Genomic DNA, 27,470 nt, shown 5'->3' with positions numbered 1-27,470 from the left:
ATGTTCCATGGCAGCTTATAATGTTGCAATATCATATTCGACTTATCTTCCTAAAATTCCTCCCATATGGAGAGGCTTTCCTTTATTAATATAGGTTGTATTCGGCCCCCAACAATTCTAAGATTAAAGTAAAAAAATAAATACCAACATTCCCGCCCTTAGTCACAACGTTTTTGACTGTGGGTAGTATTTTTAATGTTGCAACTTGGCGCAAACCACTCTGGTACCTAGCTTCAGAGAACAGTCATTTAATCTTAGAATTCACTATTAATATCCTGCTTCCAGTACAGCTGTGTATCAGTCTCCAGTTGGAATGCCATCACTAGGATATATATCACACTGAAGTAACAGCCATCAGTATCCATGCCATGCACGTATACTGGTAAAAACTTCTCTAAGTCCAGAGGCAGGAGGAAATGAAATGGTCTACCAACAAATCAGAAACTAGAGTTGCATCAGCTTCTGGTACGAAAGCTCAGCTCTTGAAAATATTTTCAACATTTAACCAACATGGAGCCAAGAAAAGAACAAGTAACAGATTTCTTTCTCTCTCATCCAACCACGCATGGTTAAGATCAAAAAGTAGAGAAATAATTTCCTAATTTGGAGGCCAGTCATATCAAGCCTCAACATCACAAGTGACATTTGGCCATCCTGATTCCAAATCCCTCAGAAAGGTTAATCAAGGGGCAATTATCTACATGCAAACTCTTACTTTTCAATGAGATGGCTGGTCCACAAGACAGATACTCAAGAACCTTTGTGTTAAGTATCTGGTTCCCCAAGAGTAGTTATTCAGCATGAAAAATACTTACATCACCACTGCAACATCATCTACAACACACGCACACATTTAGGACAGAAATCACTCTTTCAGTCAGGGCATATTTCTAGTTATACAGACCATTTTCCTGCCTATTTTCAACTTAGTCAAAACAACTGTTCTTTCTCAAAGAAGGGAACAGATGAATTTCTCTTAGTATTAACATTTCCCTGGTGATTTTGATAGACTAAACACAGAGAAAAAACTCAGGATTCTTCCCAAGAGTTAAGAATCATATTCTACTCAAAGAGGCCTGTAAGCAAGAGGCTGAATAGTTGGATTCGGACTCTTCACGCTAAATAAAGGCATCCCATTTCATGTGCTGAATGCTTCATCTGCTGCAGAATGTGACCCCACAGATAACCTTCATTCCCATCCAACTGTTCATTAAGTCCAGCATAGGATTATTCAACAAAATGTTTCAGATTTTTCTAAAATGCAGTCATAATCATTATTACTTTTTAAAAAATCTTCAAATATATTTTGCTGCTTTGACAGATATAAATTATTCTATGCCAATATCACAACACTGAAACTCTACATTTTACTTGTCCTTAGAATGATTTCATACTCGCTTTTTACATATTAAGTTCTATTTTAAAGAAGAAAATGCTGTTCAATGTTAACCACCATAAACAGAAACTTACTGAAAAAAGTCATGGATCTTACCTAATAGATTTTGAGCATTTCTTTTGGGGGGAGGGGGAATTTGCCTTGCCAATACAGTGAATTTTCAAGTAACAGAGAGTTGGTTTAAAGGACAAAATGAAAATCAAATGGGAAATGTGGAGTTGTTTTTAATTTTTATTTTAATTTCTTAAGAGAAAAAATTCATTCATATGAAATGTTAAAAAAAACTTTGAATAAAAACTTTCTGATGAAGACAGCTCACTCATTGTTCTGGTTTTTTTTTACTATATATTTATAAAAATTAGACATTCTCTTTTAAAAATGAAAAATTTGAGGCTAGCACTGTGGCAGAGCATATAAAGCAGTCACATGAAATGCTGGCATCCCATATGGATGCCGATTCGTGTCCCAGTTGCTCCACTTTTGATGCAGATCGCTGCTACTGTGCCTGAGAAAGCAGTGGAAGATGGCTCAAGCCCTTGGGGCCCTGGACCCATGGGGAAGACCTAGAAGAAGCTCCTGGCTACTGGCTTCAGCCTGGCCCAGCACTGGCTATTGCAGCCATTTGGTGAGTGAACCAGTGGATGGAAAAAAAATTTCTCTCTCTCTCCCTCTAACTCACTTTCAAATAAATAAATAAACCTTCTTCAAAAAATGAAAAATTTACATTTAAATTTAGAATACGTTTATTCTGATTCCCCCCAGATAATCTGGCATAAGTGGTCTCAAGAGCCACCGAAATACAGAGTACAAGCTACAAGCTAGTAGGCAGCTTATTAATATTATACACTTGACTTTACAGCTCTACTTGACAAATAAGGGCAACACTGAAGCTTTTCCTTCTTCTGTCTGAAGGTCTGAGTGACGACTTAGTCTTACTGAGTTAACAACAAACAAAAAACATTTCATGGTTATATTTTAAAATTTTACATTTTCATAAAAACATAAATGAAACAAGTATTAAACCACAAAATTTGTGTATGTAAGAACCTGATAACGGATACTTACATCATAGTACTTTTTAATGCAACGTCTAATGTCCATGACCAATTTGTTGCACAGCTGTACCACAAAGGTCAGAGGTGAAGCTTTACAGTTGATGTTACTGCAACGATACAAACTGGGCTCCATATCGGCTCCCTACAGAAGTCCAGACAGACAAGTATACAAGAGGTTACTGCACGGTTGTAAAAGGTTTTTGTGCTTAAAAACTGACACGCTGTCTTCATATGCAATCTTCCTATTCATTTTTCTGCAGAGTTTTTAACCCTATTTTCTTAACTACTCTCCTCCCAAACACTGTTTTAATGACATACCTTCCAGTCCTTCCAGTCTCTTGTCATTGTCATAATGGAATACAAAGTTGATGGAAAAACCCTGAAATCATTATTCTATATTCAATACATGACAAAATCTATGGATTAAATCATTCTTCCTTAAAAAAAAAAAAAGGAAGTCGTCTTTCTGGAAATATATATCCTTCATATAGATATTGATCAAAATTTTAAATTCGTACTTATTCATTCCAAGTTTGAACCCAGATGACATTAGCTTGTTTTAATCTTGTCAACCTAATTTCAAGGTTAAAGCCTAAAGGTCAAAAGTATTGCAACACAAAAGCATTATCACTTATTACAGAAAAATCTAAAAATTTCTGCAATTTTTCCAAAAATTGAAAACTGTATTTGGAAGAAGGAAGGGAAGAGGCAGGAATAGAAATTTGAAAGAAATAACTATTAGTAGTTGAAGAAAGTGTTTTGTTGTGTTTTGCTTTAAACAAAGACAAAGCAAATATAATATACAGGAAAACTGTTGGGGTTTCTGGAGCATTTGTTTTCCTTCTTGATACTTAAACATCTTGGTTTCCTGCTCCAATCTGGTACATAACCCTACCCACCATGCTAAGCAATTCCAGGTGGAAGAGATTTTAGAGCTTGACATCGGCTCTTCCACAGTTAGCCCATCTGCAAGTCGTCAAGCCTCCATGCAATTAACTATCTTATTTACAGCTGTAATGAAGCAAAACTCAAGGATTTAGCAACTATTGCTGATCTGTGTCTGCCTCTTCCTTGCACTTGCTTCCAAAGATTGCTTTGTTTTGATTCAAAAAAATGCAAAACATCTGCTGTTTGTCCAAATTAACTTAAAATAATTACTTTTAATTTAGATAAAGGACGTCTTTTCTTTCAGTTTCAAGGTTTTACACAGTTCTGCGGCCTACTCATTTGCCAGTGGCTAGTACATGCAGGGGAATCAAGTAAATTGGCCAAGTTTCAAGTTCTGATACAAGGTCAATGATACATTTTTTGGCAGTACTTCTTGAGAAGAATGTCTCTCTGTGACTTGTGAAGACAGCAGGAAAGATAATAAGAGTACCTTTGTCAAAAAGGAGGTAAGTGGGATGCGGAAAGATACACAAAAACTTTCCAAAAACACTTAGTTCCCATTAACTTGATTTAAGATAAAGGAAAATACTGCTCTCAGTTTTAATAAATGGGGGTGGGAGTGGGGAAATGCAGGTTACTAATTAAGGAATTATAATAAAAATACTTTAGATAACTTTAGAATTTTTAAGAGATTCCATTAGAGAATCAAGGTCAAGAACCCTAGGAGGACAAAAATCATATTCAAGCACATGCAACGATGAGTTTTTAAGCAGAAATGAGAAGTTACGAAGGCAGAATTTATATGATGCTAAAATTCTTTAAACACTGAAAGCAATGTGTTTTTCCCCCTTTTTATATACTCTATCTTGTGGGAAGGGGGACAAGGGACCATCATATTAGTTTGCCTACAAAATGAAAGGAGGAAACAAAAAGAAACTAACCAAACCATCAAAGACATTATCATAAATATTCTCGGTTCCACATGTAGGGCATGGACATTTGAATTTTTCACAGTCCTTGTATTTCTCTTCATCAGTGAGCTGGGCTGGGCCACCAAGTAAAGCATCATTCTCTTCATCTTTATGATAATGAGAAACTCTAAACTGGGTGGGGTCGAGGCCTATTAATGTAAATGAAAAAAGCAAATTCAGAACAACATTCATCCAAAAAATACCCAAAAGAAAGCTCTCATAAAAGAATGATTTTAAATTCATACATACACATAAAGCAACCATTTGAACTCAAGATCACATGGACAAATGACTTCTCTTTTTATAAGAGATTACTTTATAAATAAAACAGATAACTGCAACAATGCAATGCAGAATGTGCCAGCAGGCACTCATGTTCAGGAGCAAGTACTTCTATAGGATATTTGAAATTATTTTCTTAACGCCACATTGGAAAAATCTCAAATAATTGTGTACTATTATTAACGAATACCCCTAAAATCCAAGTGCCACCATTAGAACTGAGATCAGAATGAAAATCCCATTAAAGAAAACAGGTTCACTGCCACTACAAGAACTTCAAGTGCAGATACAACTGCTAACCCTGATTTCAATGCAGTGGTCGATTTCGTCTTGGCTCAGTAGTTAACAGCATGTAGGTTGCAATCTAATTCAGTGGTTAAAATTCAGTAGCAGAATCAAAACACAACATGCCTTTTTTTAGGGGATGCGGAGGTTTTATTGGGAACTGAGAAATTTAAAATATGTGCAAAAGCAAAAATGAATCTAGAGAGTATATGAGAGCAGATAGGCCAAAATGTGACAGATAATCCTGAAACCACATATACACCTTTCATAGTTCAAATGAAACAACACCAGAAATCAATCAATACATAGCTTATGTTGTCTTGTTTCCTCAAGCTATTTAAAGAAAAGAAACAATTTTAGGCCAATCACATTTAATTTATCCTGGGTATAGCCTATGTGTCAAATTATACTTTTGAATTTATACTTAAAGATAATTGTTCTATACCACATAGCTTATAATATTTTCTTGAAAGCATCCCTCAGCAATTCCTAAAACCTTGGACTTTTGGAAATCTAAGGAAAGTTATTGTATTTAGTATTTATTTTAGTATAAAGGTAAATAAACAACATAAAACAGTCACTGGGCAAAAAAAGTTCAAAACAGCAAAAATACCTAAAAATTGTTTTACATTTATCAATGGCTGCTTAGGAAGATAATCTAATAAATACACACAGAATTCAATGATGAAATCCTAGATCATATTTGGGCAGTTGTCAAGTGACATCTAGTAATTATAAAAATACTTGGGACAGACTCTTAGACCTTAGAAAGATACTGAATAAAGAATAAGATGAGTGAGACACAAAATCTTGGATTTCTCATTGCCAAAATGCAGATATGTTTCACTTAAATCAAATACTATAAAACAAGTTCAATGATGCCTATTACATGGTAAGCACTCAATAAATGTCATTTGAATGAAAACACAGAATAGTGAATGAACATCATTTAATCTACACTACACTAATTCCATATAAAAATATATGAAAAATGCTCATGCTGCATATGCAGTTAAGTTATAAGAATTAAACTGGTTCCTAAAGTGATAGGATATAATACAAACAAGGAGTACACAATGAGAACAATCTGAAAAGCAGTTCTTTACTATTGACATAAATTACTGTTAATATGTCACTTTGTCCCAAGACTAATGCATTTTTATTTTACAAGTTATCTATCCCCTAAGTGAAAGAACAACTTGGTGACATATGTGGGAGTAAATAACAGCACTTCAAAAAGTCTGTGGAAAAACAGAGCTAAAAGATAAGTTTATTTTGGTGTAAAAAAATTTGAAATCCATGCAGAGTTCTCTTTTAGCATTGATTTCCACGAACTTTTGAAGACGCCACATTTAAAGAAAAGGAGAGGCAAAGGAACTGAGAGAGCATGCCTGTGAATGAGGCCATTTGTCCTATGTAGTGGAAAGTAACTGTTGCTAATTCATTAAACTGCAGTTGTGAACCCAACTGTATTCACATAATGTCTTGCTTTGAGATTATGAGAAAGCAGTGTCACCTTTTCTGACTCTATAATTATTAATGAATTTCCCAGGCCAATACTAATCAAAAGTAAGGAGGAAGATAAATAGTAAACAAGATTTTTCTAAGAGGCAAGCTTTCTTCACAGTCCTAAGATCAAGGAAGAAAACAATGGTGGCCTGCACATACATAAATTTGGCAGGGTTGTGAAAAGGGACCAACAGGTGCTGCTCTCTAGCTCTCCCGACCAGCCAAGGCTCAGTCAGTTCACCTGAGTGCAGAAAGCTGTACACATTAGCCCAGGGCAGGCTGCCACAAAGAAAGCCAACAGTGGGCACAGGCCATCTTCCCACTTAAGAGAAATGTCCGATAACTTGTGAGAAATTATCAGGCCTCAAGAAATCTCTACCCTAAATGTCCATTTCTACAAATGACTTGAATCTTCCTATGGCAAGTAACAAAGCCAACTGGTTTAGTCAACCACTTCAGATTTATTCTTGAGCTGAATTTTCTCAGTGGAAAGGGCTTAATCTCAGTACTCTTTTGATCGCTGTTCAATGTGAAATGTTAAAAATATCATATAAAGGGAGAAGACATTATGATTTCTTTAAAATTTTATGTATATAATGAAATGACCTTTGTACAAAATACTTGAAAACAAGAATAACACTGCAAAAAGTGATTTTCTTGGGCTAACAATTATAATTTCATCAAGCAAATCAAAGTGAGCTAAATTATACCATTTTAAGAAAACATATAATGCTGTGTTAAAAAATAAGGATCACTGCTGCTGAATCTTTTTTCAAAAGGTAGAACTCTACACTTAAATAAGCAGAAAACGTATTCAACATACAAGTTAATTTTTCCAAAACCTCATGGAATTGCTACTAGCAGCCTATTTCAAAGTTTCAGTAGACTTAAAAGTTTTACTGTTTATACCACAACTTATTAAGACTGGAGTGAAACAGGGAAAAAGTATCTAGTGCTGCCACCTAGAGGTGGATATTTTGAATTTTAAAATGTGCAAGACAGAGCTGGTACATCTAATTCCATTTGTAACTGTCACTCCAAAATTAAACACTTCTGTCAGAAATGACCTTAACGCATAATCTTTATCATCACACTTGCCCTACATGCATATACCTTGTATAATTAATATTAAACTTCTCACATACAGTGGGTAACTAGATTAATCTTTAATCAAGAGACACAAAGCTGAATTCCAAATTCCTTACCTCGTTTACTGACAGCTTTCTCTAAACAACTGGCTTAAAGAAACAAACTTTATGCCCCATTTGAGAAAAGCACCTTCCACTTCTACTAGACTAGCTTTGACAGGTGACTTGAAATCATTTGGTCAGGCACAGAATAAAGGAAGGCGCAACCTGCTTGGACTTTGCAAAACCAGTTATCTGGGGGACGAGCAGCTGTGGTTTTCCCCACAATAAGCAGAGATGATGTATGCTTTAATTCAATCCTGTGGCTTGTAATGACCAAGTCACTTGTGCTGGGATGGGGTGGGACAGAAGAGACAATGGAATGAAATTAAAATACTGTCATTTATAATTAGAAAATTTCTGAGATCTCACATTATTTTGGCAACAGGATCAAAGGTCTCATGTTTCAAGACATATTTATAGAAAGTAACATCACAAGCATTGGTGTGGATCAATTTAGCAGCACTGCTTTTACTTAAGTTCACCACAGTCTTACTACACACACCCCCAATGTGACATCTAGCACAAAATTATTTTTCTACCACAGCAGTTTCTAACTACTGTAAATATAGCAGTTTTTAGATTGTTCACGTGCGCCCAATGTCAAGAGGATCTGACTTGTTTATAACAAAAGGCATACAGTTATTTGAGAGGCTGATACATTTGATCAAAAAATTTTCCTTTCTCCAAAAGACAAGGCCCCTATCAGCAACAGTACAAACAACTAAAGTAAAGCCAACTATACATGTTCATGTAAGTCGTAAACAGGGAAAATCCATATAAATGAAATGCCACATAAGCAGTGGTATTCCCAAGAAGTTGTATTATGAGTCATTTAAACTACTAGAGAAGCTAATTAATGGAATCCTATCATGAATTTTTTAGTAAAAATTTCATTTATGAAGTAAATCATGTATCTCTTCAATGACTCCAGGCTTTCATATAACGGGACTTCTTAGAGGACAATACACAAGGTGGAAATGTAGTGTGATTAAAGAAAATAAGACACACTGAAATTTTACAGAGAGCTATATGCATAAAAAGAATCATACAAGAAAGCTCATAATAGCTAAAAGGGGAAATAAATTCAGATGTCCATCAACAGGAGGATGGATAAACCAGTAGAGTCTATCATGGAGTACTATTCAGCAATGAAAAAGAGTAACTGCTGATACACAAAAGTTAAAAGGTTCTCACAATACTATGCTTAGCAAGATAAGTCAAACACAAAAACATATTGTAGACAAACATTTATAGATAAATTCTAGAACATAAAGAATTAACCTAGAGTGACAGAAATGAATGCTTACTTTTGTGATGGAGATATTCTGGGGTGAGGCAAATGTTCTATCTGTATATTGATAAACTCGTTGTATAATACTTTTCATATTTGAGCATTTCATGGTAAATTACGGAAATTATACATGGAAAAACCAGACTAAATATAAGATATTATATAATATATATATATAATAAATATCTCCATACCCAAAGGCCCAAGAATATGTAAGGAATAACTGCAAGTCAATAAGAAAAAGCTAAGCAGAAAAGACTTGAACAGGCACCTCACAAAAGGAGTTACTCAAATGGCCAAGAAGCATATGAAAATGTGCTCAACTTAGTCATCAAAGAAATATAAACTGAAGTAATGATCAGGTCTGATGCTGTGGAGGAGCAGGTAAAGCCGCTGCCACCTTCAGTGCCAGCATCCCTTATGGGTGCCGGTTCAAGTCCCAGCTGCTCCACTTCTGATCCAGCTCTCTGCTATGGCCTGGGAAATCAGTAGAAGATGGTCCAAGTCCTTGGGTCCCTGCACCCACATGGGAGACTCAGAAGAAGCTCCGGGGTCCTGGATTCAGATTGGCACAGCCCTGGCCACTGCGGACATCCGGGGAGTGAACCAGCAGATGGAAGACCTCTCCCTCTCTTCCTCTTCCTCTTTCTCTCTCTCTCTCTGCCTTTCCCTCTCTGCATAACTCTGACTTTCAAATAAATAAATAAATCTTAAAAAAGAATAAAGTAGCAATCTTATGCCACCACATAAAATGAAGAGAATAGAGAATGCCAAGCATTAGTGAGAACACGAGCCCTCATATACTGCTAATAAGGGGTATAAATGAGTAGAACCACTGTGGAAAATTGGTAGGATCCACGAAAGGTAAATATACTAATTCCCTGTGGCCTAGCAAGTCTACTCCCGGTGGTCTAGCAAGACAACTACTAATCACCCAACAGAAATGCATGAAATGTCTCAAAGTAGCACTATTCATAATTGCCCAAAGGTAGAAACAATCCATAGCAGATAGGTATAAAGTGTGGGATACTCACACAATGAAATACTATATGAAAATAAGAGGAATTATGTGCAACCATACAGATGATTCTCACAAACAAAATACTAAGTGAAAGTAGCCAGGACACAAAAGATAAAGACACAACTTATTTAATTTCCAAAAAATAAGAAAAACTTATTTATGATGTTAGAAGACATGAGAGTAATTAGGGGGAGGGAGATTACATGGGAGGTGGTTTCTAAGAGATATGAGGGAACTTCTGGACATTTAAGAACATATAAGGGATGGGGCTGGCGCTGTGGCGCAGCGGGTTAATGCCCTGGCCTGCACTGCCAGCATCCCATATGGGCACTGGTTAGAGACCCAGCTGTTCCATTTCTGATCCAGCTCTCTGCTATGGCCTGAGAAAGCAGCAGAGGATGGCCCAGATCCTTGGTCCCCTGCGCCAACGTGGGAGACCCAGAGGAAACTCCTGGCTCCTGGCTTCGGATCAGCACAGCTCTGGCCGCTGCAGCCAATTGGGGAGTGAACCATCGGATCGAAGACCTCTCTATCTCTCTCTGTAACTCTGACTTTCAAATAAATAAATAAATCTTTAAAAAAAAAAAAAGGAAGTTAAAAAAAAGAATATATGAGAGAATCTTCAAAAAGTTCCTGGAAACCACAAGCTACAGATGTACACTTTTCAGTTAAGTTTTGCATCAGAATAATTTAAAAAAAAAGTTTACCATTTAATTCCATTTTCCATGAACTTTTTAAAATACTCTTGTTCTGTTTCTTGAATTCAGTGCTGACTACATGGGTTTGTGTTTAGTGAAAACTCATGAAGTTGCTGAGTTGGGTGTTGTGTACTTTTCTGTATGCATATCACAAGAAAATTTATATTGAAAATGAGGAGAACAGTGACTACGAAATACTTAAGGTATACCAAAATACACTGTTTCCAAAATACCTGAATCTCCACTGGACATCATGTACGTCCTTAGAGATGCATACACACCATTATGTGGGAGGTAGTAATAAAAGAGAAAATAGAATAAATTGAAACTAAATATTGTCCAGTCATTAGATCTACCAAGCAATTTACAGGAAACACAAAAGAGAGAGGAACACGCTAAAGGCTACCACTAGGATATGATCAGCAGACTGCACAATGAGGGCAATTCTCTAATACAAAAAAAAAACCCATTTCTTCAACAAATAAACTGGGAGGATCAAATAAAGAAAGAAAAAAGATGAGAGGAAATTAACATATGGACCATGACTAGATTCCAATTGGACAAGGAATTATTTTTAAAACACTACACTCACAGTATGATCAGGGAAAAACGAACACTTACTGGACATCTGAGGAAATGAAGAACTGTGCAAGATGACGATGATGGGAAAATCTCCGCCTTTCAGAAATACAAAATGAAATCTTTACAGACAAAGTACTATCTAAGGGTCACCTCCAAATCATCAGGGGAAGTGGGAAAGAGGAGTGAAACTGATCACACGTGCTGCGTGCTGAAGGTGGGCAATGAGTACATGAAGTTTTTATACAATTCTCTCTGCTATTGGATATTCACATTTTTCCATAATTAAAAGTTTGGAAAATATTATATATCCAATCTGACGATAAATAATCCACTATACAAGTGACAGACAACAAAAGATGCCTTTCACATCAAAAATAAGTGTCTCAGAGACTCCAAGATGGCACAATAGGGAGGGAGCTTAATGCTCTACTCTAGGGGAAGATAGTTTAAAAAAAGAAAAAAGTAGAGTGAGTACAATCTCAGGGAAGAGTTAGGCAGAAAACATCAAAGTAAATTCCAAAGCAAATCAGAGGGACACTGTGGATCTACGTGGAGGGTGTGGACACGCACAACTCAGGACCCCAGCAGCCAAGAGTCTCAGCACCACCTTTGCAGTGAGGTGAGAGCAGACTGCAGCAGCCCAGGCCACTAGCAACAAAGCTGAGGGAAGAGCCTGGCTTGCGTCCAGCTTGGAGCCCGTTGGGGGACAGTGTACCTGACAACCTAGAGGGAACAAAAAGGGGCACATTTCTCTCTGCCCGACTACCTGGCACCGGTGTACCGTAACTATGTAAGAGAGGGCAGGCACCATTTTGGATATATATAACAGCTGCGCCAGCTTGTGTCCGTGCACCCAGCAACCAGCTGAGAGGAGATGCCCGAGTCTGGCTGGGAGAACTGACAGGAGGCTGGATGCTCGTGACTGCGGGGGCCTTTTGTGTTGGGACTGTGGAAACACTGTGGCTGCGTGGGAGGGTGCAGGGTGCAGCTGGGTCTCTGGGCAGTCACTGTGCGCGGCTCCACATGCTCAGGGCTTCCTGATTCTCTGGTGAGGGTCACTGCTGTGGGATCCCTGCTCAGATTGAGGAATGCACGGATCCTTCCTGTGCTTCTTGCGGCAGTGGGGTGAAGACTGTATTCACTGGGGCTACCACCCAGGCATTAATCTCCTTCGAGAATAGGAGCTGAGTGTAAGATTACACCAACAGAGCTAATTAAACCTCCCCTCTGATTAAAAAAAAAGAGTTTGTAACTTCGGTGTTACCTTAGACACTCCACTCACCCTGGAGCAGTGAACAGAGCTCCAAGGGCACATCCAGCACACGCCTATGGGTATTCACTGGAAGTTCAGATACTCCACTAAGCCACAGAGGCATAATAAAAAGCTATCACAGTGGTTGGTGGGAGACTATTTCTACAAATGCCTAAAAAGAAACGCAGCAATTCAAGAAACAAGAATAAGGAACATAACAATACTTGAATACTAGAATGTGAAGATGAAGAGACTGAAGAAATGCAGCAAACGGAAAACATAAAAATTGATCACAGGACTACTTAGAAGTAATCAGAAGCAAACTCATGGACTAAAGAAATCTGTACATGACATGAATGAAAATTTTTCCCATGAAACACATTTTAAAGAGAAATCAAAATGAAATATTACAAATGAAGAATAGGACAAATAAAAAATGCAGGGGAAAGCCTTAACAACAGACTTGGTGAGATAAAAGAAAGAATATCTGACTTAGAAATCTCCAGAAATTTTACAGTCAGACCTAGAAAAAAAGAAATTAGAAAACTTAGGAGATACTATCAAACAACCCAACAGGTCTTAGGAGTTCCTGAAGACATGGAAAGAGACAATGAATTATAAGGCCTTTTTAGTGAAATAATCACAGAAAACTTCCCTAATTTGGAGACAGAAAGGGATTTCCAAGTACAGGAAGCACACAGAATTCCTAAAAGACATGACCAGAAAAGATCTTCACCATGACACATTGTAGTCAAACTCTCCGCAGTAAAACATAAAGAAAAGAGCCGGCGCCGTGGCTCAATAGGCTAATCCTCCACCTTGCGGCGCCGGCACACCGGGTTCTAGTCCCGGTCGGGGCGCCGGATTCTGTCCCGGTTGCCCCTCTTCCAGGCCAGCTCTCTGCTATGGCCAGGGAGTGCAGTGGAGGATGGCGCAGGTGCTTGGGCCCTGCACCCCATGGGAGACCAGGAAAAGCACCTGGCTCCTGGCTCCTGCCAGGATCAGCGCGGTGCGCCGGCTGCAGCGGCGGCCATTGGAGGGTGAACCAACGGCAAAGGAAGACCTTTCTCTCTGTCTCTCTCTCTCACTGTCCACTCTGCCTGTCAAAAAAAAAAAAAAAAAAAAAAAAAAAAAAAAAAAAAAAAAAAAAAAAAAAAAAAAAAAAACATAAAGAAAAGATTCTAAAATGTACATGAGAGAAATGCCAGATTACTTACAGAGGATCTTAGACTCATAGTTGATTTCTCATCAGAAATCCTATAGGCTAGGAGAGAATGGTAAGACATATTCCAAGTCTTATGAGAAAAAAACTGTCAATCTAGAATACTGTACCCTGAAGACTCTCATTTATTAATGAAAGTGAAATAAAGACCTTCCATAATAAAGAGAAATTCAAAGAATTTGTCACCACTCGTCTAGCCTTACAAAAGATGCCTAAGGATGTCCTATACACAAAAACACAGAAACATGGTCATCACTATGAGAGAAGGTGAAGGCAGAAAATGACCAGTAAAAGTACAAAGGAAACCCAAAGTAAACAACAGGAATATTTATGGGAAAATGTCAAGACCTAGTCGTTATGTATCAATTGTCACCTTGAATGTAAATGGCTTCAATTCACCAGTTAAAAGATACAGACTGGCAGAATAGATTAAAAAACAAGACCCATCTATTTGCTGCCTACAAGAAACACATCTCACCAACAAAGATGCATGCAGACTGAAGGGGGAAGGATGGAAAAATATATTCCATGCTAACAGAAACCAAAAAAGAGCTGGTATAGCCATCCTAATATCAGACAAAATAGACTTTAACACAAAAACTGTTAAGAGAGACAAAGAAGGGCACTAAGTAATGATTAGGAGATCAACTCAACATGAAGATGTGACTATAATAAAATCTAATAAACATATATTATACGTTTACATAGTACCCAATTACAGGGCACCTGGCTATTTCAAAGAAATGTTAAGGTATCTAAAGGGAGACATAGATTCCCATACAAAAGTAACGGGGGACTTCAAAACTCCAACTTCAGCAATGGACAGATCAATCAGACAGAAAATAAGCAAGGAAACAACAGACTTAATTGAAACTATAGAGCAAATGGACCTAATGGAGATCTACAGAACTTTCCATCCTACAGTTGCATAATACACATTCTTCTCACCTGTGCACAGAATTTTCTTTAGGATTGACCACATGCTAGGCCATAAAACAAGTCTCAGTGAACTAAAAAAAAAAATTGAAATCATACCATCCATCTTCTTGGATCACAATGCAATGAAACTGGAAATCAACAACTCAAGAATCTCTAGAACATATGCAAACACATGGAGACTGAATAACATGCTTCTGAATGAACAATGGGTCACTGAAGAAATTAAAAGAGAAATCAAAACATTTCTGGAAATGAAGATGACAACACAACTTATCAAACCTCATGGGATACAGCAAAAGTAGTATAAAGAGGAAAGTTTAAAGCAATTGGTGCCTACATCAAGAAATTGGAAAGGCACCAAATAAATGAGCTATCAATGCATCTCAAGGACCTAGAAAGACAATAAACCAATCCCAAAATTAATAAAATAATTAGAGAATAAACAAAATTAAAACAAAAAAAAGATCATTGAAATGAAGAGCTGGTTTCTTGAAAAAATAAACAAAATTGACACACCACTGGCCCAACTAATGAAAAAAGAGGGAGAAGACCCAAATCAATAAAATTAGAGATGAAAAAGGAAATTTAACAACAGACACCACAAAAATAAAAAGAATCATCAGAAATTACTACAAAGAGCTGTATGCCAACAAACTGGGAAAGACTGAAGTAGATAGATTCCTGGACTTACACAACCTATCTAAATTGAGCCAGGAAGACAGAGAAAACCTAAACAGACCAAGAACCAAGAAGGAAATTGAATCAGTAACAAAGACCCTCCCAACAACAACAATAACAAAAACCCAGGAGCTGATGGCTTCACTACTGAATTCTACCAGAAATTTAAAGAACTCCAATTCTTCATAAGTTATTCAAAACAATTGAAAGGGAGAGAATCCTCCCAAATTCCTCCAGTAAAGCCAGCATCACCTTAATTCCTAAACCTGTTCAGGAAGTTTTTTTTTAATACTCTTTGTCGAACTCTTTACTTAGTATAGAGTTAATCTTATGTATATAAAATTAATTGAAAATAAATGTTCGTAAAAAATAAGAATGGGAATAAGGAGAGGGAAGAGGAAGAAGGGTGAAGGTGCGGGTACAAGTGGCAAGAATCTCTATGTTCCTAAAGTTTAATGTATGAAATGCATGAAGTTTGTATGCCTTAAACAAATGGTTTCTGGGGAATAAATAAATATCTTCATAACATAGATCAGAAATTTTTGAGTATTGTAATAGAAATAATTGCCAAACCCTTAGGTTAAAGAAATACCCAAGACTTTGACTGTCCTGCAGAATATAACTCCCAACATCTTGATAGAAGAAAAAAATCTTGTGGGGCAGCACTCTAATGACCTCCCTCAATGGTTTTTTAATGCCCTTCATTATAGCCCTGAGAATGAATTTTAACTTAACGAGATGTGTATCACTAGGCAGAAAAAAAACTTCAGAAACTTCTTTCCTATTTTAAACCTGAGAAGAGAGAGTGAGTTTAGGTTGAAAGAATATTTGATAAAAAGGAGGCGGCATGTTGGGGCAGCAGATTAAGCCGCCACCTACAATGCCAGCATCCCATAGGACCGCAGGTTTGAGTCTTGGCTGCTCCACTTCCAATCCAGCTCTCTGCTAATGCACCTGAGAAAGCAGAAGATGGCCTAAGTGCTTGGGCCCTTGCCACCCACACAGGAGAACCTCATGAAGTTCCTAGCTCATGGATGCAGTCTGGCACAGACCAAGTCATTGTACTCATTTGGGGAGTAGATCAGTGGACTCTCTGCCTTTCAAATAACTAAATGTCTTTGAAAAACGTGTTTGGAAAATAAAATAATACACCAAAGATGGCTGCTTAAAACAAAGACCTATTTTCTTCCAGTTACACTGGTAGATGTAAGGGGAAAACAGTAAAGCCCCAAACAACCCATCCTTTTATAATGTTTTCCTTTCTGATTTTATAAAAAGTCTTATTTTTATTCTAAAGATGTTAGTTCTAAATTGTTTATTTGAGAAACAACAAAGACAAAGAGAAATTCCTCATCCTCCCTAAATGCCCGCAACAGCCAGAGCTAGACCAGGTGAAATGCAGGATCTAAAACCTCAATCCAGGTCTTCCACCTAGGTAGCAAGGACCCAACCACTAGTCATCACTGCTACCACCCAGGGTCTGCATCATCAGGAAGCTGGGATCAGGAGCCAGGATTCAAACCCAAACACTCTGATGTGGGATGCAGGTGTCCCAAGAAGTAGCTCAAAGCACGATGCAAAATGTCTGCCCCTGTCTTGTTTTTAATAATAACAGTATTGGGGCCAGCTCTGTGGCATAGCGGGTAAAGCCCCTGCCTGCAGTGCCGGCATCCCACATGGGCACCAGTTTGCATCCCGGCTGCCCCACGTACATCCAGCTCTCTGCTGTGGCCTGGGAAAGCAGTAGAAGATGGCCCAAATCCTTGAGCCCCTGCACCCACGTGGGAGATCTGGAGGAGGCTCCTGGCCCCTGGTTTCGGAACGGCCCAGTTCCGGCCATTGCAGCCAACTGGGGAGTGAACCAGCAGATGGAAGACCTCACCCCCACCGCCTCTCCTTCTCTCTGTGTATAACTCTTTCAATAAATAAATAAAATAAAATTTTAAAAATGACAGTATTAATATTTTGTCAGAAAAGTGAGAACCTATAGTCCACCACTTTTACCTTTTCCTGTCTTATTCATACATATTTAATATAGTTTACAAATTTTTATAAAATGCTCTATCTAGCTTTTACATTTATCATGTCTTACCCACTTTTCTACAAGCTTCACAATCTTTGATGAGTGCCCTTTTGGTATACTCAATTTTAGAAACCCTATCTTTCAAAAAATTGATCTAGGGACCGGCACCATGGTATAGTGTATAAAGCTGCTGCCTGTGGCGCTGGCATCCCATATGGACGCCGGCCTAAGACCCAGCTCCCTGCTAATGCACCTTGGAAAGTAGTGGAAGATGGCTCAAACCCTTGGGCCCCTTCACCTATGTGGGAGACCCAGAAGAAGCTCCTGGCTCCTGGTTTTGGACCAGCTCAGCTCCACTTTGCAGTCTTTTGGGGAGTGGACCAGCCTATGGAAGATCTTTCTCCCTGTCTATCTTCTTCTTCTATCTAACTTTGTCTCTAGAATTAAAAAAATCTTTTTAAAAATTCTGATCTAATTTGAGTACTATGAGAAATTCTTATTTTTCTTCAGAAACTCCAAGTGTTACAAGGCCAGAATTAAGAATTACTACTCCAATGCGACTATTCTAAACCTGCTCTAATTTGGTTCAAAGTTCTCAGAGGCCTCATTGCTTACATTCAGTGAGCAGTACCACTGCTTGGCCCTGTTGTGGGCTAGTGAGGGAGAATCCATCAAGTGCTCACATTGTACGGACTCAGGTGCAAATTTCTGTAACTGATACCCCCAAAGAGGCTCTCTACAAACTCCCTTAAGTGTTGTCTGGAGTGGCTGAGATAGCACAGGTTACCCATGCAGAGATGCAGGCCCCTTGTAGCTCCTCATAGGCTGCAAGAATTATACAGCAGTGGGAATAGGCAATCATTCCCAACGACATACTGGCTTCTCCACAGCCCACTCCCACGGCACCTCGTATAAACACTTCCCGGTGTCTTCAAATAGCAGTGGTATCTGCCTTCCCTGACAACCCTTCATTTTACCTCTTTAGGGACAGACACTGTATTGTCCCCTAGACTTCTCCAGCACAGTGAAATCAACTAAACAACTGAACTATAATTTGAGTAAAAGATCCACAGCTGACTCAACTTTGTATCCTTCATAGTGCCTATTATGACACCACAGTCTTCAACATTCATTTGTTCAATGAATGCAAGAGTTCATACTCCAAGACTGGGAGAATAAACCTTTGGCTCATGTGCTTGGAATGGAATTCCATTCTTTGGAGGCAGTTCTTATCAACTGATCCACTGATCAGCTGGGCATCTGATCATAGCTTTTCAATTTTACTATTTTTTAAAAAATTTATTTATTTATTTGAGAGGCAGAATTAGGGAGGGAGGGAGGAAGCGGGGGGGGAGGGAGGGAGGGAGGGAGGGAGGGAGGGAGGGAAGGGGAGAGAGAGAGAGAGAGAGAGAGAGGTCTTCCATTCACTGGTTCACTCGCCAAGTGGCTGCAACAGCTGGAGCTATGCTGATCAGAAGCCAGGAGCCAGGAGTTCCTTCTAGGTCTCCCACGTGGGTGCAGGGACCCAAGCACTTGGGCCATCTTCTACTGCTTTCCCAGGCCCTAGCAGAGAGCTCGATCGGTAGTGGGGCAGCTGGAACAGGAACCGGTGCTCATATGGGAGCTGGCACTGCAGGTGAAGGATTAACCTACTATGCCACAGTGCCAGTCTTCAATTTTACTACTGACTATGCTATAAGAGATTTAAGAATTGGAAGAGACATTTATGGATGTATATTCTTTTAAGAACCTAATAATGAAAAAAGGCCCAAGTCTTTACTGACAAATATCTGAGGCATCTGCTGGTGGCATCATTCTACTCTCTCCCCTCCACTATTTTTTTGTAGGTGTATATTCGCAGATCTTTCAAAAGAACTCCCAAATATTGGTTAGCACACTGTTAGATACACTTACTTCTTAGAGAGTAACACAGGACCTTGTCTACTGACAAAAACTACCATCTGTAACATGAATGGTGTGGGTATTGTGTTTTCAAGATTTATTTAATTTAATTTAATTGAAAGGCAGAGTGACAGAGAGAGAGGGAGAGAGACAAAGATCGTCCATGTGCTGGAATACTCCGTAAATAGTCTCAACAGCCAGGACTGGGCCAGGCTAAAGACAGGAGCCCGCAACTCTAACCAGGTCACCCACGTGGGCGGCAGGGGCCCAGGTACTTGGGTTATCACCTGCTGCCTTCTCAGGCACATTAGCAGGAAGCTGGATGGGAAGTAGAGCAGCAGGAGAAACAAACTGGTGCTCTAATATGGGATGCCAGATCACAGGTGGTGGCTTAACCCGCTGCACCGCAAGACTGGCCCTTAATAATTTTTAGAAAGGAAATTTTCACTTTGTAATTTAACCCAGGAATACGATTTCTCAGGACCAATGAAAAAAACTGCCCAGATAGCCAAATGCCTGAAATTTTACCACTAACTATTGAAATGTAATTTATTAAAAAAAGAAATGTAATTTATAACTATGGATACAAATCACTACTCATATACTCATTGGAAGAAAGATATTGTATAAAATCCTAAGTATTACTATGCACAAAATAGGAATTTATTAAATGATAAAATTCAAGAATGAACTTTAGACTAGTCTCATCACTGGTCTGGTTTGCCAGGTTAGAAGACTCTTTGGATGGTTGAGCATACTGTGAATATTCCATCCAGAGACTATAGAGAACTTTTATTAGAACAAGAGAGAGAAAAACCTATAGTCTGGGGAACAAAAGCTAAGAGTTCCAAGTTTTAGTGGCCATGTTTCCCATTGGGCTATTGTATAAGAAGAGTAATACTGTATTTTTTTCCTATTCACAGATGGAAAAGAGTAAAATTTGGCTTTATTTAAGCCCAATAGCAATATTCGTGCATGGGTTTCAGAAAAATGATACACATTTCACTGTGGGATAATGAGGACCATTAGTTATTAGAGAGAACAAATTATTCTCTTTCAATTCAACAGACTTATTCATTCCCTCATTTAACAGACTATCCTCTCTCCTTTTCATTAAAATGTCCTTCCCATTTGAAACACCAGGTTGTGCAACATGCCACCAGACAGACTTCAGGAGGCATCCTGACAGGGAGAAATAGAGAATTTCCAAAGTGAAGCCACAGGATAAAACCAACACTTGATGCTTGCCTTTCACTTCAAGGAAAGCAGTATAAAAGCAATAGGAAAAGAAAAAGGTAGTTGAAAAATATAGTTGCTCTCCACAAAAGAGTTTTAAAAATAAAAAATCATGAACTTTATAATTTTCCTAAATGAAATTATGCCATTATTCCGGATTTCATTGTGCTAACTAAAAGGACAAAGTATCAAACTTCACTAAAGTTTCAATACTGCAATACATTTCATTAATCAAAGATAAAAACTACATTAAAAGCAAGAGAATTATTTTATGTCTGTTATTAGGCAGTTGGAGGGCTTGTATTTTATGTATACATTTGTACACTTCAACTTATTTAACAGTGTCAGTTCACTAACTGCAGTTTTTTATATAAAGAAAACAGATTTGGAATTTTAAAAACAAATTACAGTAATTTTATGCCTACAGCTTGCACCTCTTAGAAATCACGTACCCACTAATACTCCCCTTACTTTGCTACCACTTCCCCATCTCCTCCCTCCTCCTCTCTAAAACCACAGGCTTCCAGAGAACTGATAACGAGGGGCTTGAAGCCCCTAGTGAACAGTCACCCGAATTTTTCACTTGGAATGGAGGACTGAAGGGTGCAGATAAAAACCCAGCTCTTGGATAGGGCAGGGGGCAAATGCCTGCAGAGATCTGCCTGGCAAGCTTCAATGTTTCCCACAGATCATGATGGGCACTTCTAGGCCTGCATTTCATTAATGTTGAGCCTCCTATGAGAAAACAGGGAGAGACAAAAGAATAAAAGATTTTTAACTAATGTGCGTAGATATGTATATACTGCTGGTGCTGGCGGGCAGCAGGGTGGGAGAAGAGGATGAGCAGGGGAGGAGGGGGACTACATAAGGATGACAATTTCAGATACTCTCAGTGTAAAAACTGCAATCAGTAGCAGAAGACAAAAATGATGAAAAGCAGTTGCACAGGGGTACAGCAGTAGCCACTCCAAGGCTGAAGTCACAGGCCTATCTAGGCTACAAGGCACCAGCAGAGGCTCGCCAGAACAGTAGCCACAAAGCCCAGCTATGCCTTAAGAGCTTCCAGATGTGGGGTAGGAGAGATGCATACATGGTGGCATCACAGGCAAGCCTGTGGGGACTGCCTCTGTAGACTAGATCGAGACAGCATAGAACTTCTGAGAGGCAGGACCCACTCCTACACTACTGGCTTTGCAAGGAATTTGTGAAACTGGTTCCACAAGGCAGTCTATGACACTAAGGTAACTGCAATTACGATAAAACCTCTCTAAGCAAAACAAAATATTCCCAGTGCTTATGAACAAAAATCATTTTAGCTATGAGTTTTGGAAGCAAGAAAATCAGTCTAGCCCCTCTTGGTATGACCCGGGCTTAACGTACCTGAATGGGCATCAGGCCTCTGCACCCACGCAGGTTCCTATCACCCTTTATTGCCTTTGTTGTCTGGCTTCTTGGCTAAGATACAAGGTTCTACACTTTTCTCTCTTAAATGCCACTCACAACATGGGGCTTGTACCATCTGTCCCCTATCAGTGCTGGCCAATGGAAAAGTCAAAATGAAGCAAGGCCAGGGCAATGGTTTATCTTTAGATCAGACTTGTGATGAAACAGATGGGAAAAACTGAGAGTTTCACTCTTTAAAAAAACTTGTTTCTCCACAGTGATTTTCAGTGGTGGTATGTGGGGGTGCACTGTGGGAAGTGAACATGAAGATAAAGATCCACATGCTTGCCCATCCACACCATCCCCCTCCAGGTTGAGAATCTCTTTGACAGCCTCTGTGTGCTGCGAGGAGGCAAGAAAGCTTAGCACAGTGGTTAAAAGCGCAGCCTTAGGAATCACACAGTTGGGTAAAAATCCAATCACAGCCACTTACTACCTATGTGAAAAGACCAAGCTCAAAGAATGGGCTTCCCTGTCTGTACAATGGAGCTAATACAACATATCCTCGTGAGGTTGTTGCAAGGATTGAATGAGGTAACATGCAAAGTAACAGAGCATCCAACAGAGTAAGCTTGCAATGTACAAGAGAGGAGGGAAAAATGAAGCTCAAAGATACAGCACCTTAACGGGCCCCTCCTCTGAGCTAAGGATTTATAAATACAACTCAACTTAGAGAATACATCATTATGATTATTTCAGTAGCAGAATTTTATCTCTCTAATTACATTCTGCTTAGGCAAACGTCAAAAACGAGTTGCCACTTCCAGAGCAGGCACTGATGGGGTAGTGGGGATGGGGGTGGCAGGGAGCACCTCAGAAACCTACACAAGAGGGACAGAATGGAAAATAAATGACTTGATAAACATCTGTGGAAAATTCAATCTCATTCCGCAAATGCATAGCATACTGAGCCCTATGTGCAAACCCCATGGTCTGTAGAGTATGGATATATTTCTATTGAAGCCTGACTGGAGGGAGGGAGGCGGCTATTACCACCTGGACACTCTAGGCCCCAGGCGCTGTGCTGAGCATCTCACTCATCACCTCGTTTCTCCCCCAGGACAACTCTAACTGTGACTCAAGGAACCGAGTGTAGACAAATGATTGAAGGGTTGGGAATATCAGAACAAGAAATTAAACCCACAACCCTGGGATGCCACAGCCAGGGCTTAAGCCAGATTTTTCCTAAAAGGGGAAGGAGAATTTTCCATAAGCAGGGACAGAATGAGCAGTGCCATATTTAGGTGACATGGAGAGATGAATGAAGAAATAAGGCTAGAGTTAGTCTGTAATTGACAAAGTCAGTCAATGAGATGCTAACAGCATTGGGACATGACTTATAGACAGTAGTAATCAAGAGTTTTATTAGGAAGTCTTCTCATATTTGCTTACAAGAGAAAACAGCCAAGAGATCTTAGAACCAATGTATCTGTTTATATGTTAGCTATCTAGAAACGAAATCATGGCTGATTATGAAATATACTTCTAAGCAACAGATGACAATGATCATTAGGAAATAGCAAAAAGTCAAAGAAACACTGAAGCCTCAGGATTGGCTAGTACTTCACGGGGTGATGAGAAATTAGAAGGAAGCCAAGTCTTAAGAAGATAATAGCAAGTCTAGTTTCAAAAGAATTTAAGTACAATATTCAGAGAGAATCAAATAATTAACAATTAATTTTTTTATGTTAAAAATCCTGTATAAATATGAAGAAGTGCCAGACACAATTCTGTGCTCATAAACAGGGATCCTGAAAGTCGAAGGAGGTCTACACATGCTGCTGTTCCTGGAGGGTCTGTGTGAGCTTGGGAAACTTACCTAACCAGGTGGCAATAAGCACAGCATCAATTCCATCTATTGGCTCACAGATTCGCGCCACAACTGGGTGGATCTGCTGGGCCAAATAGTACTGGGTGTCAATGGTTAAATTGTCCTGTTTCTGCAGCTGCTCAGGAGCATAGGCCCTCTGGCTGGCCGTGAGGTTCGAGCCATCCTAAAAGAAGACACAGTAAGTTGCAAGAAAATCAATCATACACACTTGCTGGATCAAACAAGCAAGGACAGTACAAAGCTTTATTTGTTCTATTTCGAACACCAACAAGTCTTCTGAACCTCTTGCAGAACACTTCATATACTTGAGTATCTAAGAGTAAGAAGACTGGAAAGAAGCTCACAGTCTCAATCTCACCCGCTGTCCAGAACATAAATCCCACATGTGCTATGTTCTATTTTTTGTCACAATATGAAACAAGAAGGCACTGACTAGATTAATTCCACCTGCCATAAAGCAAAAACACATTGAGAAGACTTGGTAACATGAGTCTAGTCAGGAAGGTTTTTTATTTTAATACTTATTTGGAAGGCAGAGAGACAGAGACACAGACGGGGTGGGGAGTAACTATCATCCACTGGTTTATTCCCAAAATGCCAGCAACAACATTCATCGTGTGTCTACCTCTGTTATCTAGTCATCCACAAATGTCAGACTTCGTCTTAATTTGTCTTCTGACTAGGACAAATTTTACGCTTCCTTTGTAAGCTGAAGATTTTTAATTTATTTATCATCACCACAAACGAAAAAAAAAAAAAAACACTGAGGCTAACTTGAGATACTATTTTCCACCTTTTTGTTGTTTCTTTTAAGAGTTATTTTATTTATTCGAAAGACAGAGAGAGAGAGAGACAGAGAGATCTTCCATTTGCTGGTTCACTCCCCAAATGGCCACAACAGCACGAGCTGGCCAATCCAAAGGCAGGAGCTTCTTATGGGTCTCCCAAGCGGGTGCAGAGGCTAAGGACTTGGGCCATCTTCCACTGCTTTCCCAGGTGCATTGGCAGGGAGCTGGATCCGAAGTGGAGCAGCTGGGACTTGAACCGGCACCCATATGGGATGCCAGTGGGGCAGGCCGGGGCTTCAAACAGCTGCGTTGCACCACAGCACTGTCCCCTATTTTCCACCTTTTACAATTTTTTTTTTTATTTATTTGAAAGGCAGAGAAAACAAGAGAGAGAGAGACAGAGAGATTGATCTTCCATCTACTGGTTCACTCCCCAAATGACCACAACAGCCAGGGCTGGGCCAGGCTGAAGCAAAAAGCCTCGAACACAATCCAGATCTATCGCGTAGGCAGCAGGAACGTAAGAACTTGAATCATCATCTGCTGGCTCCCTTGGTGTGCATTAGCAGGAAGCTGGATGGGAAGCATGGAGTAGCTGGGACTTGAACCGTGCACTCCAATATGCGACAACATGGATGTCCCCAAATGGTGGCCTAACCTGGTGCGCCACAACACCTACTCTTGTTTTCCACCTTTAAAATTAATTAATTAATTAATTAAGGGGGGGGAGTCATCTCCCAACTGCTGGTTCACTCTCCCATTGCCAAGGGTCAGCCCAAAACTGGAAGCAGGAAAGTCAATCCAAGTCTCCCACATTGAGTGGCAGGAAGCCAAATACTTGAGACATCATCGGCCACATGAAGCAAGATTCAGAAGCAGAGATGCAACTTGAACCCAGGCACTGAGAATATGGGATGTGGGCATCCCAAGCACTACTTTAACTGCTTTACCAAATGCCCAAAAAACCAAAAAGGTGTTTAGAGGAGTGAAAACCAAGCAACATATGTGTGGTGCTTTTGTTCTGTTCATCTGATTCCCTCAAGCAGGAATCTGAATCATAATGCTGACTTAATTTAATAATGTACACAACTTGCTGGCGCCACGGCTCACTAGGCTAATCCTCCACCTAGCGGTGCTGGCACACCAGGTTCTAGTGCCGGTCGGGGCGCTGGATTCTGTCCCGGTTGCCCCTCTTCCAGGCCAGCTCTCTGCTATGGGCTGGGAGTGCAGTGGAGGATGGCCCAAGTGCTTGGGCCCTGCCCCTCATGGGAGACCAGGATAAGCACCTGGCTCCTGCCTTCGGATCAGCGCGGTGCGCCGGCCACAGAGCGCCGGCTGCAGCGCGCCGGCTGCGGTGGCCATTGGAGGGTGAACCAACAGCAAAGGAAGACCTTTCTCTCTGTCTCTCTCTCTCACTGTCCACTCTGCCTGTAAAAAAAAAAATAATGTACACAACTTATTTTAACTACTACATAATATATAAATGTATAATATATATATATATATATATATATAGGCATGAAATGAAGGGTATGTCATTTTGCACTGTTCACCTGGCTCTACTTAAAGGAAAGGAAGTTGGGTTGGGGAGCCTCTATCCAAAGACTTCTTTTTATTCCATAAAAACAAAAGTTGTGGGAGCAGGAGTTTAGCCTCAGCAGTCAAAATGCCCACATCTCACAATGGATTGCCTGGACTTGATTCCCAAGTCTGACTCATAATTGCAGCCTCTCACTAATGCAAACACTGGAGGCAGCAGAGATGGCTCAAGTAGTTGGGTTCCTACCTGCCACATGAGACACCTGGATTGCATCCTGGTTCCCAGTTTTGGCCCCAGTCATCCCCTGGGTGCTGTGGGCAATTTGGGAGTGAACTATCAGATGGGAGCTGTCTGTCTGACCTTCTGCCTCTCAAATAAACATATATATATATATATATGTTTATTTTTATATATATATATATATATATATATATATATATATAGGGCTGGCATTTGTGTCACAATGGGTTAAACTGCCACTTGTAATACCCGCATCCTGTAGAGAGGTGCTAGTTTCAATCCTGGCTGCTTTGCTTCTGACCCAGCTCCCTACTAATGAGCCTGGAAGTCAGCAGGCTTCTTTTGGGACCCTGCCACCCACATGGAAGACCAGAATGCAGTCTGGGCTCCGGGCTTCAGCCTGGCCCAGCCCTGGTTGTTGTGGTTATTTGGGGAGTGAACTAGTAGGTAGAAGTGCTCTCGCTTTCTCACTCTCTCACTCACTCTCTCTTTCTCCTTTCACATAAATAAATAAATCTTTTTTTAAAAAAAAGGTTGCAAAATTTTATGTAATTGACCCACATCCAGCCCCATATGATGTCACCATCGTCTCTGAATCAAAATGTCATAACTCTACTAGACCAACATCTAACAACTCTCTTCACTCTTTCTCTCGTCTGAAGCAACAAAATCTAATATTCAGACTAGTGGGGGTCAGCGCCATGGCACAGTAGGTTAATCCTCCACCTGCAGTGCTGGCATGCCATATGGGTGCCAGGTTCTAGTCCCGGCTGCTTCTCTTCCAATCCAGCTCACTGCTATGGCCTGGGAAAGCAGCAGAAGATGGTTCAAGTGCTTGGGCTCCTGCACCCGCATGGGAGACCCAGAAGAAGCTCCTGGCTTCAGATTGGCACAGCTCTGGCCATTGAGGCCATTGGGGAGTAAACCAATGGAAGTAAGACCTTTCTCTCTGTCTCTCTCTCTCATTGTCTGTAACTCTACCTCTCAAATAAATAAATAAAATATTTTTTTAAAAATTCAGACTAGTGAATTATAACTATTCACAGTGCTCAGTTGCTCTGCAGAAATGATCATAATGAGAATCCAATTCTTTCATTTCTGCTACAATCAGTCCCTTCTGAGCTCAGCACCCAGCCTAAAGCAGAGACAACCTTCTATACCAGAAGCCCACAGGAAAGGATTTCTTTCTCTGGCTAGCTTCCTGATGT

At 39.8% G+C, this 27,470-nt stretch overlaps 1 protein-coding gene across 4 annotated transcripts in view; it reads right to left on the bottom strand.

Annotated features, from left to right (window-relative positions):
• POLA1 (DNA polymerase alpha 1, catalytic subunit) overlaps positions 1-27,470 on the bottom strand; it is a 330,362-nt gene that overhangs the window by 152,736 nt on the left and 150,156 nt on the right. For all 4 annotated transcript variants that reach the window (XM_008272470.5, XM_089324875.1, XM_089324876.1 and 1 more), the window contains exons 32-34: positions 23,683-23,857; positions 4,281-4,459; positions 2,462-2,593 (exon numbers count right to left, since the gene is read on the bottom strand). In XM_008272470.5, the coding sequence (XP_008270692.3) occupies positions 2,462-2,593; positions 4,281-4,459; positions 23,683-23,857 (486 nt within the window). The remainder of the gene's footprint in view (positions 1-2,461; positions 2,594-4,280; positions 4,460-23,682; positions 23,858-27,470) is intronic.

The sequence above is a fragment of the Oryctolagus cuniculus genome, chromosome X (genome assembly GCF_051225735.1).
Source record: "Oryctolagus cuniculus isolate XC-2025 breed Fujian yellow rabbit chromosome X, ASM5122573v1, whole genome shotgun sequence".
NCBI lineage: Eukaryota > Metazoa > Chordata > Mammalia > Lagomorpha > Leporidae > Oryctolagus > Oryctolagus cuniculus.
This window is presented reverse-complemented; position numbering and strand designations above follow the sequence as displayed.